The sequence below is a fragment of the Acomys minous genome (assembly GCF_964271855.1).
Source record: "Acomys minous genome assembly, chromosome: 16".
Lineage (NCBI taxonomy): Eukaryota > Metazoa > Chordata > Mammalia > Rodentia > Muridae > Acomys > Acomys minous.
In genome coordinates, this window is record NC_140498.1 from 97,831,905 (window position 1) to 97,851,043 (window position 19,139).

The window sequence follows — 19,139 nt, forward strand, 5'->3', positions numbered from 1 at the left end:
GTTCAGTTCCCAACAACCACATGTGGCTCACAACCATCTGTAGTGAGACCTGGTGCCTTCCTCTGGTGTGCAGGCCTACGTGCAGGCAGAACACTGTATATGTAATAAATAAATCTTAAAAAAGAAAGAAAAGAAAAAGAAACCCTGTCTCAAAAAAAAAAAAGTTTAAGCCGGGCGTGGTGGTGCACGCCTTTAATCCCAGCACTTGGGAAGCAGAGGCAGGTGAATCACTGTGAGTTAAAGGCCAGAACTTGTTCTACAAAGCGAGTCCAGGACAACCAAGGCTGCACAGAGAAACCCTGTCTCAAAAAATAAAAATAAAAAATGACAACAATAGGACCGGGTGTGATGGCTCAGGCTTCTAATCCCAAGAGGCAGATCTCTGTGTTTGAGACCAGTATGGTCTTCAGAGTAAGTTCCAGTACACAGAAAAACCCTGTCTCAAAAAACCAAAACCAAAACCAACAAAAGGCTTTGGAGTTAGAAGGTAGGGGAGGTAAGAATGGAAAAGGGGGGGGGGGGGCTGGAGAGGTAGCTCAGTGGTTAAGGGCTGCTCTTCCAGAGGACCCAGGTTCAATTCCCAGCAACCACATGGCAGCTCACAACTGTCTGTAATTCCAAGATCTGACACCCTCACACAGATACATGCAGGTAAAGCATCAATGCACATTTAAAAATACAAATTTAAAAAAAAAAAAAAAGAAGAATGGAAAAGGGTGGATCTAGTAGGGTCGGGGAGACCATAGGAAGAATGTTATCAAATTTCATTGTAATGAAATGCTCAAAGCATTAGTAACATTAATAATAAAATGTTGATTATTGAAAAGGAAGTCTGATCCTCAGACCAGGAACTAGTAGATCTGTAAAAATCCTAGCTATAATAACTCAAAGACCAGCTGTATCTGACTAGCTGTGCTGGTGCACGCCTTTAATCCCAGTACTCAAGAGGCAGAGGCAGGCGGATCTCTTGAGTTCAAGGCTGCTGGTCTACGGAGTAAGTCCCAGGGCAGCCAGGCCACAGAAAAACCTTGTCTCAAACAAAACAAAAAACAATTCTAAAAAGACCAACCTTTTCAAAAATCAACTGTGGCAGGGGTGGTGGCGACGACTGCGGAAGCAGAAGCACACACCTTTACTCCCAGCACTGAGAGGCAGACAGGCAGATCTCTGAGTTCAAGGCCAGCCTGGTGTACAAAGTGAGTCCAGGACAGCCAAGGCTACACAGAGAAACCCTGTCTTGAAACCCCCGCACCCTAAAAAAACCCAACTGTGACTCCCCTGTGATAGACCAGTGGCTGCATTTACCCAGAAGGGCTTTGGTTTAAGAGACACCATGATGGGCTATAGAGTTGGCTCATCAGTTAAGAGCACTGGTTGCTGTTCCAATTCCCAGAACCTACATAATAGCTCACAAATGCCTGCCAGTCAGTCCCAGGGGCCTGATGCCCTCTTCTGGCTTCCCCAGTGGACTGCAGTCAAGTGGACACCAGCTACCTGAGCACCTATGCCCCTTCAGCATCACCAACTCAGCCGGAAAGCCAGCACATGACGTTATAAAAGGCAACCTCTGGGTGGAGAGGAAGCCTGGTCCTGTGAGAAAGAAAGTGATGCTACCTTGGGTCTAGAGGGATGAGCACGCTGCATGACTCCACAGAGGCACACAACCTGCTACACGGCACCCATCAGGGAAGCTGGGGCTGTGGGAAGGGGCAGGAGATGACAGCTCGGTTGTTACAGCTCTAGCAGACGACCTGGGGTCAGTTCCCAGCGCCCACGCGACAGCTCACAATTATCTGTAGTTCCAGTCCTAGGGGGTCCAACACACACTTCTGGACACTTGGTACACATGCTATACACAGAGATACATGCAGGTAAACATTCATTTATGTGAAATTTAAAAAGAGGGGAGGGGGTGGGGCAGAATGGTGGGAGGCTTCCCCACATCCAAGTTCCTAGCCAGCAAAGGCCTGAGATGGTACCCGTGGCTGCTCTCTTGGGCTAGCCTAGGTGTCCTGAGTTACAGGGGCAGCTAAGTGGCTCCTGTGTCGGAGCTATCAGGGAATTCGCATGGGTTCAAGTGATCCCTTTATTTCCTCTGAACACAAATTAAAACAGTTATCTTTTTTTTAATTGCACAGACTTCTAAAACCAGGCCTTCTTATAAGCACAGTAAGTAAGTGGCTTTAAGTCTCCTTGACTGTTCAGAAAGGATTCTCCCATCATTCAAGTCTGTAAATGAGTGGTGGCTAGTTACCAAAGTACCATCTGGAAGGCTAGGAACCACGGAGACATCTTCAGGGCCGCTGCCAGCCTCTTCCTGGGCTCTAGTGACTTGTCTGGGGCAGGCTCACCACAGCTTCTCTGTAGACACGAGACGCTAATGCTATAAGCACTTTAATCTGCAGTCACTATAAGGCTGAGCACAGTTTTTGGTCACACTCCTGAAGGCACCCTTCATCTTCACCTGAGCGCAGAACTGCCGAAGACCAGGTGGACCCCAACAGAGCAAAGCAAGGGCCACTACTTTTCAGGACTAAGCTGCCATCTCGGCTGCCTGGCCCGGACGACCGTGGTGACTGGGAAGAAGGGTTGCTCCCACCGGAACCCAAGGAATTCTCTTCTGCTCACACCAAATATTCACTTCAGCGGGATGTCCCCTCCAGGCCCCTGCCCCATCTAGGCAGCCTTCAGCTTTTGTTCTTCCTGTGGAGGAAAAGGAACTCTCACCAAGGCATCCTTACTGCTCTCCGCAGGCCCTCACCCTACCCGGAGACAACAGGCACCATGCTGAGGAGGCGTCCCCCATGGCAGCAGGCCCGCTTGCTTGCCGCTTGCTGCCCCATCCTGGAGTGTGTGGTGACAGGACTGTGGCAGGACCAAACACGCAGCAGCCCTTACCTTGACAGTCTTCTCCAGCTGCGACAAGGCTGTCTCGTAACGGGCAGCCAGTGGCTGCAGGAGTTCCCTGGGGACCTCGTGGCGTGCCAGCTCAGGCACCCCAGCTTCTGACACCATCTGGAGGAACTTCCTTTCCTAGAAGGGAGGGAGGGGGTTGATGGGAAGGAGTCTGGACCAGGCCAGCATCTGCAGCAGCCTGGATCTGCCCGTGACGTCTGCTGCGGAGAATTACATGGTCTTACCTGCACTTTCAAGAGAAGTGTGAAGGCCTGGCCAGTTTTCCCAGCTCGGGCTGTTCTCCCGACCCTGAAACCAAGCATGACTGGTTTTTTTCCGTACAGGGGGCCCTGGCCCAGAGACCCGACGGGACAGCATCTCTCTGTGATGACCAAGAACTCACACTGTGCACACAAATGGCCACTGCTGCGGCCCTTACCTGTGCACGTAGGTCCTCAGGTACTGGGGGGCGTCATAGTTGATCACCAGCTCCACGCCCCGCACGTCGATGCCCCGAGCAGTTGCATCTGTGCTGACAAGGCTGACGAGACACAGGCAATGGTGCTGAGGGCCAGAAACAGTTCCCCCGCACCCACCCTGTTCCAAGTCTCTCTTGTGAGCAAGCTGCCCAGGAACCAAAGGGGGCCCAGCAACACCCCAGCTCCCCGCCGGCTCCCCAGGGGCTCACAGCTGGATCTTTCCTTGCTCAAACTGCTTCAAGATTTTCTTCCTCTGGCCAGGCCCATATCGGGAGGAGAACTCAGCCACGCTCACACCCCCAAAAGCTTGCGCTAGCAGGAAGAGCCTGGGCAGGGAAGAAAGAGGGGCAAAGTGGTCCAGGGTCTAGAGTATGCTGGCTACACCCACCTCAGTCCAGCTCACCTGTGGGAATTCTCTCTCGAGTTAGTGAAGCAAAGAGCCCTTGAGAAGTTCATCCCAAGGACCAGGTGTAAGACAATGAGGGGCTTCGAGCTGAGTCTGCAGGGCACATAGTGGTGCTGTGGAGGTGAACAGCACGGCTAGCCAGAAGCCCTGGGCCTGGGCACCAACCTGCCCCCACGTGCCCTACGTGCTCACCGTGAGCCCCACAGGGAAGGTATACTTCCCCCTGAGGTTTCCATCCACCTCAACTGTGTCATCGAGGCCTCGGTGTCCCAGCCTTGTGGAGAAGAGCCTCGGCTGGTAGAGGCCGAGCCGCTGCAGCTTCTCGGGGTTCTGGGTCAATGTGGCTGAAAACAGCAGCTTCTGTAGAGGCATCTGGGGAGTGCAAGTGCTGGAAATTGAAGGGCGTGTAAGCAGGACAGGGCTCCTCGTGCCTCTGACTCCTACTACAGGCAGCAAGAGGAGCTACGAAAGGGAGCAGCCAGCCTCCACGAAGCGAGGATACCTGGCGGCGGTCACAGCCTGCGCCTGTGTCCTCTGGAGCAGGGCACAGGGGCCCGCGGGGCCTTCACTGTGGAAGGCTGCCGCCACCACCCGCGGCAGCCAGGACTGGTGCATGCTGTCTATCATTCGGTCAGCCTCGTCAATGATCTGCAGCAGAGAGGAGTCAGGGCCAACTCAAGACTCCCTGCCCACGTCACCCCAGCCATAAGCCCAGGTGTCCAGAGGTGCCTTACCAGGAAGCGCAGCTGCTGCAGGCTCAGTCCTGGGGTCTGGTCAATGTGGTCCACCAGGCGGCCAGGTGTGGCCACCACAATGTCAGCCAGGCAGCGGTAACCATCTGCTCTGCAAACCAGAGAGACTCGGAGGAAAAAAAGCGCCCTCCCTCCCAGGGCCGTCTAACCCGAAGCCTCACCCACAAAGCACTGATACACTGCAACCAAAGGACAGCGGATGGGCTGGGGAAGGACCTCTTACAGAGCCCACCACCTGGCACACCTACGTCTTCTGGACGAGGCTCTCCTGCTCCTTGGCCAGTGATTTCTGTCCGGTCACCAAGGCAACCCGCAGAGGCGTGGCGTCCGTGTAGATGTTGAACACTTTGCTCACCTGCAAAAGGAATCTGTCACTGGCCTAAGGTTGACGGTAGCACCGCAAGGGCTCGTGAGTTTAGTCCAGGTGGTCAAGGGGGGAGCACCGGGGACACCCAGCAGGGCAGCTGACACTGGGACTCCAGACTTGTGCACGCAGAGCTGACGTACCTGCTGGGCCAGCTCCTTGGTGGGAAGGACAGCTAGTGCACGGATGTGGCAGACCACTCGATGCAACAGGGCCTGCGGGGACAGGGACCCTCTGAGCCACCAGGACCCTCCCTGTTGTGCTCCGGCTGCAAATCCGTACCCTCGGACTCACTTGGACCACGGGGATAACAAAGGCCAGGGTTTTCCCACTGCCTGTTGGGGCAGAGACGCAGAGGTCCCTAGGCTGGTAGCCACCTCTGCCTACCAGAAACCCACTGTCTGCACTCTCCAGGAGGGCCGGAATCACAGCCGCCTGGACTGGAAGAAGGAGAAAAAGGAGCACGTCACCATATGGCAGGATGTACCACTCCGCCCACGAACTCTCCCGGTCAAAGACGGCACCAAGGCTGCATAAGACCGAAGACAATCACCAAGGACCCTGAGCCCAAAGACGCAGAAGCTCCCCGATCCGGGTGTGCAGTAGGGACCTCTAAGCCTCAACCCTTACAACGGAGCCCTAGCAGCCCAGGGAAGGCTGCGTGGATGCGTTCACCCCATCATCTGGCCAGGGCTGAAGGACCTGGAAAGTAGGAGGTGACGCCATTAGCCCTCAGCTGCTTCTGCAAGTCAGGGTGAACCTCAGGGATGTCCTCAAGAGGAGTAAGGTCCTCAGTGACGCTCTTCTTGACACAGCTTGGCTCAGCTAGCCACGCTGGCAGGAAAGGCTGGACCTGAAAGCAAGAAAAAACACAGGAGTTTTGCTGGTGGAGCAACACCAGTCATTAGGAACCAGGAAGTACAGCAGAAAAGACCCTCACCAGTTTTGCCTCAACCCATCACCACCCCCACCCTGACTCTTGCAACCTTTGGACAAGGCACCACATCAGCAGACACCCTATCCTAGCACAACGAACATCCCGCATGAAGTCCACACACTGAATACTTAACCCGTAAGTCCACCAACCTACCAATCACCTCCCTGCACCTAGAAATGCTGCTTTCAGCGGGGTGGAGGGGTGGGGGTGGAAGGGGCGGGGAAGGGGTAGGGAAGGGGCGCCATGCCCACTGCAGGTCGGGGGGTTATCCCGATACACGTCTCTGGATTTCAGGATACCCAAGGGCCTCCCGCTTTCAGTGATTTGTGCTATGTAATGACAGTAACACAGCAAACTCTCTCTCTCTCTCTCTCTCTCTCTCTCTCTCTCTCTCTCTCTCTCTCTCTCTCTCTCTCTCTCTCTCTCTCCCCCCCCCGCCCCCTCCGATAAGACTCAAGAGTCCCGAGCGGCCACTCACTTTCGGTATCTTCCTCCTTGCAAAGTGCCCCAGCACCCGGGCTGGTGCCGAGGGTCTCGTAGCATCCTCTTGCGGGCTGCCACCGCGCTGCTCCGGCACCTCCTCGCCTCTCCCTGAGAGACACAGCACGGCGGAGGGAACTCAGCCCCACCACGCACCCAGGAAGCCTCCACGCCCCGTCCACATCTCGGACTCACGGCCCACCTGCGTCCACATCCTCGTCGTCCTCGTCCGCTTTCTGTCGCTTCGCCCTGGGACGTTCCAGGCTCCGAGCCACCGATCCGCTCACCCCACGCCGCCGCCGGGGCCGCCGCCGCCGCCTGCCTACCTCTTCCACGGCCGTCCCAGTGGACTCGAGCTCCGGCTCCCGCTGCTGCCGCTCACGGGCTCGGCTCTGCAGCCGCTCGAGCAGCACTCGCGCCCGGTCGCCCGCCTCTGCCTCGGTATCCCCCAAGCCGGCAGCCTCCGGGCCCGAGTACCGCGCAATGTGGAACAGCGCCATCGTCTCTGCACGCCGTGGTTCCTGCTCGGCGCTCTTTGATGACGCGAGCCAGGGGGCGAGACCAAGCGGGGGGGGGGCTGGTGACGTCACGAGAGCGACAGCCCACAGTAGGCGCCGACTTCCCGGGAGCAGCGGGCGGCAGCATGGACCGGCGGCCGGCTTCGGCGGGCTGCAGTCAGGAGCTCGGCCGCCTGCTGCAGGCGGTGCTGACGAGTCGCGGCCAGGCGAACGCGGTGTTCGACATCCTGGCCGTGCTTCAGGTGAGCCGCGCGGGCGGCAGGGGCGGCAAGCGGGGGGAGTCACGACCGGGCCGAGCGTCACCTTGTCTGGCCTCTCGCCCCAGTCCGAGGACCCCGAGGAGATTCAGGAGGGAGTGCGCACGTGCAGCCGACTCTTCGGTGCCTTGCTGGAACGGGGAGAGCTGTTCGTGGGCTCGCTGCCGTGCGAAGCCGCGGTCCTGGCAGGTGAGCGACCTGGAGAGCCTGGGATGCTCTTCGCCTTGTCAGCACTGGAGGAACACCGCAAGCCGTGGCCCTGTCACGGACCACGCGGTTTGTAGGAGGACTCTGTCAGTTCCCTGTGGCTCAGGAAGCGAGACCCGAGTACTTGCCAGGACTAAATGAACTCGTATACGTAGCCGATTTGGGTTTTTGGTGGTGGTTGGTGGTGGTTTGGTTTTCTCTCTCTCGTGTTTTAATTGTGCCACTTCCAAAGTTTGATCTGGGGGAGATCTAGATTCTGAGGCAAAGTGAGAGGGGCTGCACAATACCTGCTCCTGGTTTGAGGGCTCAAGAAATTGTCTTTTCGAAGCCCTGGTCTGGGATCTGTAGTGCGGGTTTACAGCTGTGGAAAAGGGAGAAAACGGAAAGTTGTGCTGGGCTCAGGACATCCCCCCCCCCCCCCCCCCGTCTGGCTTGGCACGCATAAACTTCAGTGGCAACTAGCTCTCCTAACTCTGTCCTCAGGATCCCAGGGAGCCACACACAAATACAAGGTGTGGATGCGACACCGATACCACAGCTGCTGTAACCGACTAGAGGAGCTCTTGGTCCATCCCTCCTTCCAGGTCAAAGTGAGTCTGCAAGTCCTTGGCCCAGCTTCTCCCCTCATCTCTAAAGTACGTCACCAAGCAGGGGTAGAGACTGTTGATGCGACATCTCTTCTCTCACTGGTCTAAGAGAGGCTTCCTCCTAGGCTTCTTCATCGCTGTTTTCTGTCTTCCACGCTGCTCTGTGCGGTGTAACTCACCCAGCCCTGAAGATAAGGAGTCCGTAACCCTAGTTCAGGGCACTGTATCTGCTTTGTATGGTGTTGTGTTTGACGTGGTGTCTCCAAAACCGAGGGACAAGGGAGCGGTTAGGTGGTCTCCCCTGCAGGCCCACCTTGTGTGCACGCCTCAGGCCAAGTGCTGTCCCACGTTAACAAGGGCATGTCGCTGGCACCGCCATCACATCCGCGTAACATGCAGCAGGATAAACTGGGGTCTGGTCTTCTCTCTCTCTTGCCGAGTTATGAGAGATGCTGAGGCTAGGGGTAGGGGTGTGTGTGTGTGTCTCTCTCTCTCTCTCTCTCTTAGGATGGGGGGAGGCATCATGGCCACTTTCCTTTGCTTCCCAGGAGCTGGCTCTCAAGACGCTCATGAAGTTTGTGCAGCTGGAAGGAAAGAAACCCCTAGAGAAGCCGCAGTGGGAAAAGCACTACCTCTTCCCCCGCACTCTCCTCAGGGTGAGGACTTAGGCTGTGACCACCACAGTTCTGCAGGTCACACCAGGATGCTCCCACAAGCCACTTCCTAATAGATAGCTGGGGGCTGAGGGGGAGGAGGCATTATGTTCCCCCTAGCCTTGACCTAGGAGCTGAGCAAGGCTTCCTGCTTGCTGGTCTTTGATTGTCTTCTCAGTTGGCAAGGAAAATGGCAGACAGCCTGGTGGCTTGTGGCACCCTTATTGGCCATGCTAGGACCACTCTGTGGGAGAGAGTCATTCACCCCACCTCTGTCCCCAGGCCGTGGTTGGAGGCCTGCTTACACCTGAGGATGACCACAGCCTGCTTATCTCCCAGTTCTGCGAGTACCTGGAATATGACGACATCAGGTACCACACAATGCAGGCGGCCACAGGCATCGTGGCCCGGGCCACCAGCCAGAAACCTGAGGTAAACAGCTGAGTCCCCCATCACCATCCTGTTTTGTCGTCCTAGTACCTCAGGGAGGCAGGTAGGTGGCAGCAGCCTGGCCAGCTACTCAGGCTAGGCTTCCTACCCACAGGTGTCACTCACCTTCTGGAACAATGCCTTCACGTTGCTGTCTGCTGTGCACCTGCCCCTCCGAGAGGGTGACCCCCCCAACTTCTACATAAAGCATGCACGTGAGTTCTGAGCAGGTTAAGATCCACAGGACCCTGCCCGCTTGGCACGTGGGCTGCTGGACAGAGTCTGTCAGCCTGGCTAGCCACTGTCGTCCCCTCTTGCAAGTTGGTGACCACTCTTTGCTGTAATTACAGAGACGTCAGACAAGTGGAAGGTCGTTCACTTGAAGGTGAGATGCTCTCACGGTCTTGGGGACCTCCCTCGACATAGTCTCCTCTCTGGGTAGATCACAGGGACTAGCATGCGCTCCACTGTCTCAGGCCTGCGTCCCTGTGCCCTCTCTACCTTGCCCCTCCTTGTGCTGAGACATGGGTGTTGCGGACCAGCATGGGGCTGTCAGGGTGGAAGGCCAGGTGGGTGGGTGTGTCGGTACACATACTGCCTGGTCCCGTTTCAGGAGCACAGAAAAGCTTTCCAAGAGATGTGGCTTGGCTTCCTCAAGCACAAGGTAGGGTCTGGTGGGTGGACACGCCCAGTTTTGGTGTGGGGACTGGGGGCGGGGAGAATAGCTCCCATGACTGGCTCAATCTCTGCAGCTGCCCCTCAGCCTCTACAAGAAGGTGCTGGTGGCTATGCACGACGCCATCCTGCCCCACCTGGCTCAGCCCACGCTCATGATTGACTTCCTCACAAGTGCCTGCGACGTGGGTGAGTGGGGCTGTTGCCAAGGGGGCCCGCTGTATCTCCTGGCTGACAGACCTAACTCCTTGCCTGTGTTGCACATGGCCTCAGGCAGCCTAACCCTATAGGCTGGCCACCTGCAGCTACACCCATCCCTCCCTTACCTGCTCAGGCGCAGGGTGAGTGACTTGTAGCCTCATGTCTTCCTCTGCTTTTGCAGGTGGTGCCATCAGCCTCCTGGCCTTGAACGGGCTCTTCATCCTCATCCATGAGCACAACCTGTGAGTATCAGGACGAGGTCACACTGGCTTGCGCTCTAGTTTCTCCCTAAGGGGCTGCCTTGCTCACCTGGGGGAGGTTGAAGCGGAAGAGGCGCAAGAGGAGGAGGGAGGGTGAAGCCTTGGTTGCCTGGGTCCTGTCCCTCTAACCAGTTCACCTCGTGTATCCTCTCTGCTCTCTCCCTCAGGGAATACCCCGACTTCTACCAAAAGCTCTATGGCCTCCTGGATCCATCCATCTTCCACGTCAAGTACCGAGCACGCTTCTTTCACTTGGCTGACCTCTTCCTTTCCTCCTCGTGAGTGTTGGGGAGGTTATAGTCCTGGCTGGGGAGGACGTGGAAAGATAGTTGGGGAACTGTTTTCTCCTATCTGTTGCCCTCCCAGCCACCTCCCGGCCTACCTGGTGGCTGCCTTTGCCAAACGCCTGGCCCGGCTGGCCCTCACAGCACCTCCTGAGGCCCTGCTCATGGTCCTGCCCTTCATCTGCAACCTGCTGCGCAGACACCCTGCCTGCCGCGTCCTAGTGCACCGCCCACAGGGCCCTGGTGAGCACATGAGTGGCTGGGCATGGTGGCACACGGTGGCGAGAGCCCTACCTGGGCCCTGTGGTCCAGCTGGAGCCTTGATCTGTTTCTAGAGCTGGATGCTGACCCGTACAACCCCGTGGAGAAGGACCCCGCCAGGAGCCATGCCTTGGACAGCTGCCTGTGGGAACTGCAGGTGAGGCGCCTGCCGATCCAGACTCTGGAAGGCATTTGAATCTGCACTGGCATCTGCAGCAGCCCCCAGGGATCTTGGGCACACGGGGCACTGAGCTAGGGTGTGCCAACATGCTCAGTCGCTGGCAGCCCCACACTGGCTTAGGGCTTCAGGCTGCATCTGAAGGCCCTGCTGGTGTGTCACGAGGCCCCTGTTGTCATCGCCCCGTGTTACTCCTAGACGCTCCAGCAGCACTACCACCCTGAGGTGTCCAGAGCTGCCAGTGTCATCAATCAGGTGCTCTCAGTCCCTGAGGTCAGCATCGTGCCGCTCCTGGACCTTACTGCATATGAGGTGAGGGTCGTGCACAGGGCTGTTGGGGCGCACACCACAGGGACTGCGGGCCCAGCCCAGGACCACCATCTGTCCTTTGCAGATCTTTGAGCAGGACCGCAAGAAGAAGGCCCCTGAGTCAGTGCCCCTGGAGTTCATCCCCGCTAAGGGCCTGTTGGGCCGACAGGACGACCTCTGCACCCAGTTCTTCACTCTCAGCTGACCTGACTGTCACCTTTTCTCCTGAGAATTATCTTTCTGTGTCTGAGTCAAGATCTCACTATGTGAGGCTGGCCTGTAACTTGTGGTACTCTTCCTGGGCCTCCCCGGTGCTGAGGTTACAAGGGTGTACCACCATACCTGGGTCCAAATAAATGGTTTGTTTTGGTTTTGGTGGTTTTGTTTGGTTTAGTTTGGCTTTGTTTCTTGAGACAGTGTTTCTCTGTGTAGCCCTGGCTGTCCTGAAAAGTGCACTGTAGACTCTCCTGGCCTTGAACCCAGTCAGATATGTGACTGCCTTAAAGGTGTGTGCCACCGCTCAGCTTAAGTAAAATTTTTTATGTTTGTTTGTTTGTTTGTTTTTCAAGACAGGGTTTCTCTGTGTAGCCTGATTGTCCTGGACTCACTCTGTAGACCACGCTGTCCTTGAATTCACAGTGATCCACCTGCCTCTGCCTTCCAAGTGCTGGGATTAAAGGTGTGCACCACCACGCCTAGCAAATAGTTGTTGTTTTTGGTTTTTCTTGTTTTTTTGTTGTTTGTTTTGGGGGACAGGGTTTCTCTGTGTTAGCCCTGGCTGTCCTAGACTTGTTTTGTAGACCAGGCTGGCCTCAAACTCAGAGCAATCTGCCCGCCTCTGCCTCCCGAGGGCTGGAATTGAAGGTGTACACCACTACTCCCGGCCCTGTTGTTGCTGTTTTCATTTTTTATTTCACATGCATTGGTGTTTTACCCACTGTGTGTCTGTGTGAGGGTGTCACGTCCTCTAGAACTGAAGTTACAACTCAGGAGGCAGAGGCAGGCGGATCGCTGCGAGTTTGAGGCCAGCCTGGTCTACAAATCAAGTCTAGGACAGCCAGGGCTAACACAGAGAAACCCTGTTTTGAAAAACCAACTCCTCCCCCACCCCACCCCCCAAAAAAAAGGGAAAAGAAAAAGCTGGAGTTACAGACAGCTATGAGTATGTTGATGCTATGAATTGAACCCGAGTCCTCTGGAAGGACAGCCTAACCTTTGGGCCAGCCTCACATCCTTGCTAGGCAGGGAGGGGTTGTTAAAGGCCTCTGCCTTTCCTGTATCCTGGAGGGAAGCACGGAGGCCTGGACACCTCCTTAGGGAGCACCGGGCCCACTCTGTTGTGGGGCAGCCCCGCTATATCCAGCTGGGCTAGTTTAGACTCAGGTGAGGCGAGGGACCCAAGCACATTCCTGGGCACACAGATCCCCCATCCTCTGGGCTGCTGGGAGCCAGTGGCTTGTCTACTGCTCTTTGCCACAGAGAGCCTGTTTCCCGTGGAAGCCAAAGACCCTCCCACTCGTCTCAGGGTTGTTCAAAGAGAAGTCTTGGCGCTGTGGGCATCCAGGAAGATGTATGCTGCCGTTTGTATTCCTAGTTTGGCTATTGGACTCTGAGTGAATCCACTGCAAGGGGCCAGCCAACAGGCTCTACAGTGCATGGCTTGTAAGAGACTTCAAAGCTTCGAAGAAAATGGTGGTTGGGTGCACAAGCCTGCCACCTGCGTGATTTGGGGACATGTCATACTCCCTTAGCCACACTGCTCTGTAACAGCCAGGCTGGTTTCTGCCTAATGCTACTTGCTGGCCAAGTCCTGTCCCACATCGTGTCCCTAAGTTGCCCCCGTAGTCAAGCTCCAGTTTTAATGTGGCCTTGGGGGTACCCTGCGAGTAGTACTCGGTTAGGAAGGTAAGACAGTTTGGACCAGCAAGAGGCCCCTGGAAGCTCCTTAAACTGCCCAGCCCTTCCTGGGGGACAAGCTTCTGTGGGGAGAGCAAGCTGCCTTGAGGTGGAACACAGGAGGTTCCGGAAGGCAGCTACCCACGCCAGCGCCTACAGTTGTATGTGTAGCCCCTGCTCGTTCTCCGCGAGCATCACGCGTAATAGTTGGGTCAGGCTCTCTATGGCACCCTCACATGCTGAGAGGCCCATGGTTGTCTATACAAGTGAGAACGTACACTACTCACGGACTGGCAGGAGGCATATATGTTTGGCAGTCCTTTAGCACACAGGTTGCACACGCATCCTGTCACAGCATCCATGTACAGGGGCCGGTGGCGGCGGCGAGGGAATGGTACATGCCTTTAATCCCAGCACTCGGGAGGCAGAGGCAGGTGGATCACTGTGAGTTCGAGGCCAGCCTGGTCTACAAAGGGAGTCCAGGACAGCCAGGGCTACACAGAGAAAGCCTGTCTCGAAAAAACAAAACAAAAAATTGAAAGTCTCTCAACTGTGGGCTCCTGCAAAATCCAAAATAAGAATGTTCTTACCTCAAGAAGGAAGAGCCAGGGCACAGCCACAATCTGAACAAAGCAAAGCCAACTCCAACCGTGTAAATAACTCAATGTCCAATATTTAGGATTCACTCACCATCCTCCAAGGCTTGGGTCCGCCCTCTGCAGCACACACAGCTTGTTTTCTAGGCTCTGGCTGGCTCCACTCCACCACTGCTGCTGTTCTTGGTGGTCATCCCCCAAATGCTGGGGTCTGCTGCTGCAACTGGGCTGTTCTTTAACCAACAACCCCTCCTGGGCTCTCTTAAGGACTCCAGCCCTGCCACACAGTGCCAAGCCCCAGCTGCTCTCCATGACCCCTTCATGCCTTCAAAACTAGCACCACCTGGGTGACTCTTACACTACCAGGTTCAGCTGCCAGCACCAGGCACAACCTTGGCCGCCTCTGGAGCACAGCTTCTGTGTGACCACGCTGAGGAAACATTTCCCGGAAGGCTTCACCTCAGTGGTGCTGGTCTTTTCTTTTTGTTGGTGTTTTCGAGACAGGGTTTCTCTGTGTAGCCCTGGCTGTCCTGGACTCCCTTTGTAGACCAGGCTGGCCTTGAACTCACAGTGATCTACCTGCCTCTGCCTCCCGAGTGCTGGGATTAAAGGTGTGGGCCACGACGCCCGGCTGATGCTGGTCGCTTCTCAATCACAGCCGTTTCTGCAGCCCCAGCTGACCAGCACCCATTGCCCCGCAAAGCTAAGGTTTCACTTTAGTGGTTCTGGTCTCTTCTTAGTCACAGCCGATTCATGAGCTCCAGATGACCACGACCACAGATTCTTCACACAAATGGTCCAGTGGAGTTTTTAAATTCCCTGTGACACTGCACAAGCTGGGCCTCCATCGTCTGCGCTGCTCTGAACAATCTCATCTTCCAAGCTCCCACAGAACAACTCACTGAGCTCTCAACACTCAATGGCATTTTTAGTGCAAAGTTAGAAAGTCTTTCCACAATCCTCCCCAAAGCGTTGCGGTCAGGTGTGTCACAGTGATACCAGGTACTGCCCTGGTACCAACCTGTCTTAGTTTCTTTTGCTCTGATGAAACACCACGACCAAAGCAACTTGGGGAGAAAGGGTTTATTTGGCTAACACTTCCACATCAACCTCTGTTCACCTCTAAAAGAAATCAGGACTTGGCTCGGTGAGTGGTGCTATTAGGAGGTGTGGCCTTGTTGAAGTGGGTGTGGCCTTGTTGGAGGATGTGTGACACTGTGGAAGTAGGCTCTGAGGTTCCACGTATGTGGAACACAGCCTCCTCCTGGCTGCCAGCTGTCCTGGACTTGCTTTGTAGACCAGGCTGGCCTCGAACTCAAAGCGATCCACCTGCCTCTGCCTCCCTAGTGCTGGGATTAAAAGCGTGCGCCACCACCGCCCGGCTTCATGTGGCCTTTTCTTAGCCCTTAGAGAGTAAGTGTCTGAGGTTATTGCATGAAACATTTAGCCTCCTTTACCTGCTCCATTCTCCCAAGTCCCGCTGCCTCTAAGCAGTGACACCTTCACACACGAGGCCAAGCTACCAGGTCCTGTTGGGGAGGAAAACTAATATGTCCCCAGTCTTCACTGGCTCAGCGTAGAGAGGCCACAGCAAAGTCAAGAGACAAACAGGTCTCATCTCACATGGGCCTCCTCTTCAGATGGATGAGAAACAACTGGGCCTCCAGGATAGACTCAAGCTGTTGACTCCAGCCCTGGGCACCACGTTGTCTGCGGCAGAGGGGAGAGGAAAGGAAGTAGGCTGTGTCTGTGTGAACAGCCATTGTGCCTGCCCTTTGTTGGGTGGGTGCAGTGGTAAGCCTGCCTTCCTGATGTGCGGGACGCACTTGGCCAAGAAAGGTGCCGTCCTCTGAGTCTGAAACTTCTCAAAACAATCCTTATTCTGAGACCTACTCGGGATGGCGTGGCCTGAGTCCAGTCACGCATCATTGTCTTCTGCACCTGTAAGTCCTGGGGCTCACCAAGCACGGCCAGACAGGGACGGGGCTTTCCAACGGCTTTGCTCTCTGATGTTCTCACGGTGGCGGGGAGACCATAGGAAACCCAGACTCCACCCTCCTATCCAGGCAACACCACAGTGAGAGCCTTATTCTCAAGCACGCCATCACAGACCTGGGGTGTATGTGATGTCCTAGCACAGGTCTCTCAGACCCTGAGCCAGGAGGGGGCGGGTGGGGGACCAGGGGTGGGGGCGCGGGACTCTCAGGATAGACAGGTGTTGAGAGTCCTTTTAATACTACCTAGAGAAACTCCACCTCACAACAAATTGCCGTTGTTTAGCTGTTCCAGGAGTCAGACTGACGAAACAGGCCACCCTCACTGCAATGTGACTGCGCCAAGCAGAGCATGAGATAAGGACCTGTCTGTCTGTTCTTTATATTGAGTCAGTTCTGCTTTCTGAACACTAGGTGGTGCTCTAGAACCAGGCCAGCCTCAATTTTGAGCAGCCTTGGGACCTTTATAATTAAAAACGTAAAAAATAAACAGAACAAAACAAGAACTTGATACACGGGAGGGGCGGTGACTTGGGGAGAGTGCAGCAGTTGGTCGCTGTCCTCTGCCCTGTCAAGCTCACTTAATTTGCTAAGCTGGACCTGAGTAGATTTCTTGAGTCTGGGAAAGCTGGCCAGCAAGCAAGGGCTCTGCCAGCCACAGGGTCAAGGCCGGCAGCCGTCTGCGTCAGGAAACATCTAGGACTAGGAGGCTGTGCTTGGTCAGCCTGCCACGGATACCGCCTCTCTTGCGTAGTTGTGCCCTGCAGGGTCTCGGCAAACATGTTCAGCTGGCACACCCCTGTGCCCTGGCAGTCTCAGGCACCCATCTGCCACGCTGGTGCACGGGGCCCCAGTATCACAGCTGCTCCGGTTCAAGGACATGTTCACACAGGGCTAGACAGCCGCAGGGGTGTGGGGAGGAGAAAGCCACAGTCATCACAGGAGGCCACACCTGCACGTGATCTCAGGGTCTGTAGTATGTTTGTGATGTGTTTCCAGTGTATCACATATAGGTGGACATATGTGCGTGTCTGGCATGTATGTGTGTGGCTGCACATGTATGAGGTGTGATCATGTGGGGGGTGCATAATCAGTGTAAATATGTGGGGGTGCACGTGTATGAGGTGTGAGCATGTGTGGAGGTGCACAACCAGTGTCTGTATGTGGGGGTGCACATGTATGAGGTGTGAGCATGTGTGTGAGTACACAGTCAGTGTGTATATATTAGGGTGCACATGTATGGAGTGTGAGCGTGTGGGGATGCACAGTGTGTATATGTGGGGGTGCACATGTATGAGTTGTGAGCATGTGTGGGGGTACACAATCAGTGAGTATATGTGGGGGTGCACATGTATGAGGTGTGAGCATGTGTATGAGTGCACAATCAGTGCATATATGTTGGGGTGCACACGTATGAGGTCTGAGCATGTGGGGGGTACACGTGCGGTTGAGTATATGTGGAGATGTACATGTGTGTGATGCGTATGTGGGTGTACATGCACTTACACATGAGTGTATATGGAGCTGTACATGCACATGTGTGCTGTGCTGCTGCATCTGTCTTAGACAGAGCCTGATAACCCAGAACTCACATGATGGAAGGAGAACATGAACAATGCATGTGCCCTGAGCTCCACAGGCAACCTGCAACACCTGCATCTGCCCACCCACACATAGACACATGCAAACCTATGGACAATAATACATAGGGGTTCTTTGTTTGTTTGTTTGTTTCAAGACAGGGTTTCTCTGTGTAGCCTGGACTCACTTTGTAGACCAGGCTGGCCTCGAACTCACAGAGACCCACCTGAGTCTGCCTCCCGAGTGCTGGCATTAAAGGTGTGCGCCACCACTGCCCGGCAATACATAGTTTTTTAAAAAGAAAAGAAAAGACAGGCAGGGCAGCTCTTTGCCTTGGACCTGCTTCCTCTGGACCCGGTTGGAACTGTGTCAGAATCTTGCACTTGAGAGACTGAAGCAGGAGGATTGCTGCAAGTTTGAGGCCAGGCTAGGCTACGTAGTGAGATGCTATGCTACCTCCACTCAGAAAAAAAGAGAAAGTTCATTTTATCAGCAACACCGTAAGTCCTGGTCCTAACCCGAAGAGCTTTCCGTGGGACAGGGTGGGGACATGGGGCCGGTGGTGGGGCTGTTACTTCTTAGGACACACCCAGGACCTGCTCTTTATGGGTATGATGGGTGGCTAGTATTTGCTGAGCAGCGTTGGTACCCACTGGCACTGGTTGGGGTCATCCTAGGACGGCTCACATAGGACAGTTGATGTCCTATGAGGCAGAGGAGTTGGGGCAGTGGCCCAGAGGCAGGACGCAGCTCGGAATAACTATGATGTCACTGTCCCACCCCAGGGCTGACTGGTCTACTTCTGGGCTACTGGTGGGAATGGGTGGGAAGGCCTGGCTCTCACTGAGGAGCCTGAGAACTTTGACCACGCCGAGGGAGGGGCGATGGCGACCTGGTTATGTGGCCTCGCTATAAACTGGCTTCAGATCAAACTCTTCCATTCATTTAGATGTAAAGGTGGGGACGAGTTCTATTCAGACAAACAACAGGATGACAGACCTCCTCCCGCACTCTGTCCCCAGGGCTCACCCCTTCCCGTGCTACCCAAAGTGCTGTTAATTGACCCTGATGGCTCCAGGAATCTTTAACTGACTGTTTCTTGCTCTCCAGTCCCACTGCCCATACCACGCAGAGCTCCACAATCGATGGTGGAGTTACACAAAATGCAATTTACCGACCTAATGAACAGGCAAGTAAATAACGCGGCCATGCAGGAGAGATCAATCCCTTGGTCTGATTCCCCCACCTGCACGTAGGGAATCTGTCCACCTCAGAGGAAAGCCGCGGACATGGACCCGGTTCGTTTTATCCCTAAGGCTCTGCCCAGTCCCACTGCACTCCTCTCCTGATCCGGTGGCCAGGTTCTCTCAATGCCTGGGGCTCCAGCCAAGCCTTGAAGGCCAGCAGTCCCTTCACTATTTAAGACATCACAGTTGGAGCTGGGTAGCTAAGTGGTTAGGAGCGTTTGCTGCTCCTGCAGAGGACCAGTTAGGTTCTCAACAATCCTGTGAGGTGGCTCGCTGTAACTTGTAACTCCAGCTCCAGGGCATCTGATGACCTCTTCTGTGTCCGAATGCTCACTCATTCTCAGTCTCATTCTCTCTGTCTGTCTGTCTGTCTGTCTGTCTGTCTCTGTGTCTCCACGTCTCCGAGTCTCTCTCTGTCTCTGTCTCTCTCTCTGTCTCACACACACATAAATACACCACACTCACTCACTCACAGGCACAGAAATAAAAATAATTCTTAAGAAAAAAAAACAGCCGGGCGTGGTGGCGCACGCCTTTAATCCCAGCACTCGGGAGGCAGAGGCAGGTGGATCGCTGTGAGTTCGAGGCCAGCCTGGACTACAAAGTGAGTCCAGGACAGCCAAGGCTACACAGAGAGACCCTGTCTCGAAAAACCAAACCAAACCAAACCACAGCTGGGCAATGGTGGCACAC

The 19,139-nt window shown here is 55.2% G+C and overlaps 2 protein-coding genes across 2 annotated transcripts; one reads left to right on the plus strand and one right to left on the minus strand.

The window, feature by feature from the left end:
• Window positions 1–1,866: 1,866 nt before the first annotated feature.
• Window positions 1,867–6,862, minus strand: DDX51 (DEAD-box helicase 51). The gene is made up of 15 exons (XM_084761321.1): window positions 6,516–6,862; window positions 6,312–6,424; window positions 5,599–5,749; window positions 5,191–5,336; window positions 5,040–5,111; window positions 4,781–4,887; window positions 4,515–4,623; window positions 4,283–4,428; window positions 3,973–4,168; window positions 3,778–3,893; window positions 3,584–3,700; window positions 3,335–3,436; window positions 3,141–3,204; window positions 2,899–3,033; window positions 1,867–2,703 (listed from the first exon to the last, which is right to left on the minus strand). The coding sequence occupies exons 1-15, from the start codon at window positions 6,811–6,813 to the stop codon at window positions 2,677–2,679; spliced, it is 1,899 nt and encodes a 632-aa protein (XP_084617447.1). The 5' UTR covers window positions 6,814–6,862; the 3' UTR covers window positions 1,867–2,676.
• A 38-nt stretch (window positions 6,863–6,900) lies between these two features.
• On the plus strand, window positions 6,901–11,503 carry NOC4L (nucleolar complex associated 4 homolog). The gene is made up of 15 exons (XM_084761322.1): window positions 6,901–7,073; window positions 7,157–7,277; window positions 7,779–7,885; window positions 8,431–8,538; window positions 8,818–8,967; window positions 9,080–9,179; window positions 9,315–9,349; window positions 9,578–9,628; window positions 9,717–9,828; window positions 10,022–10,082; window positions 10,268–10,378; window positions 10,467–10,627; window positions 10,720–10,802; window positions 11,022–11,135; window positions 11,218–11,503. The coding sequence occupies exons 1-15, from the start codon at window positions 6,957–6,959 to the stop codon at window positions 11,335–11,337; spliced, it is 1,551 nt and encodes a 516-aa protein (XP_084617448.1). The 5' UTR covers window positions 6,901–6,956; the 3' UTR covers window positions 11,338–11,503.
• Window positions 11,504–19,139: the final 7,636 nt, after the last annotated feature.

Bases quoted from the DNA above. Each gene is read 5' to 3' on its own strand.
- DDX51 (XM_084761321.1), bottom strand. From the start codon at position 6,813: ATGGCGCTGTTCCACATTGCGCGGTACTCGGGCCCGGAGGCTGCCGGC. The intron at 4,429-4,514 runs GTAAGGCACCTC...TCTCTGCTGCAG, and splicing joins TGCAGCAGCTGCGCTTCCTG to ATCATTGACGAGGCTGACCG. The intron at 3,894-3,972 runs GTGAGCACGTAG...TCACCTCCACAG, and splicing joins CCTTCCCTGTGGGGCTCACG to CACCACTATGTGCCCTGCAG.
- NOC4L (XM_084761322.1), top strand. From the start codon at position 6,957: ATGGACCGGCGGCCGGCTTCGGCGGGCTGCAGTCAGGAGCTCGGCCGC. The intron at 7,886-8,430 runs GTGAGTCTGCAA...TTTGCTTCCCAG, and splicing joins ATCCCTCCTTCCAGGTCAAA to GAGCTGGCTCTCAAGACGCT. The intron at 9,829-10,021 runs GTGAGTGGGGCT...CTGCTTTTGCAG, and splicing joins CACAAGTGCCTGCGACGTGG to GTGGTGCCATCAGCCTCCTG.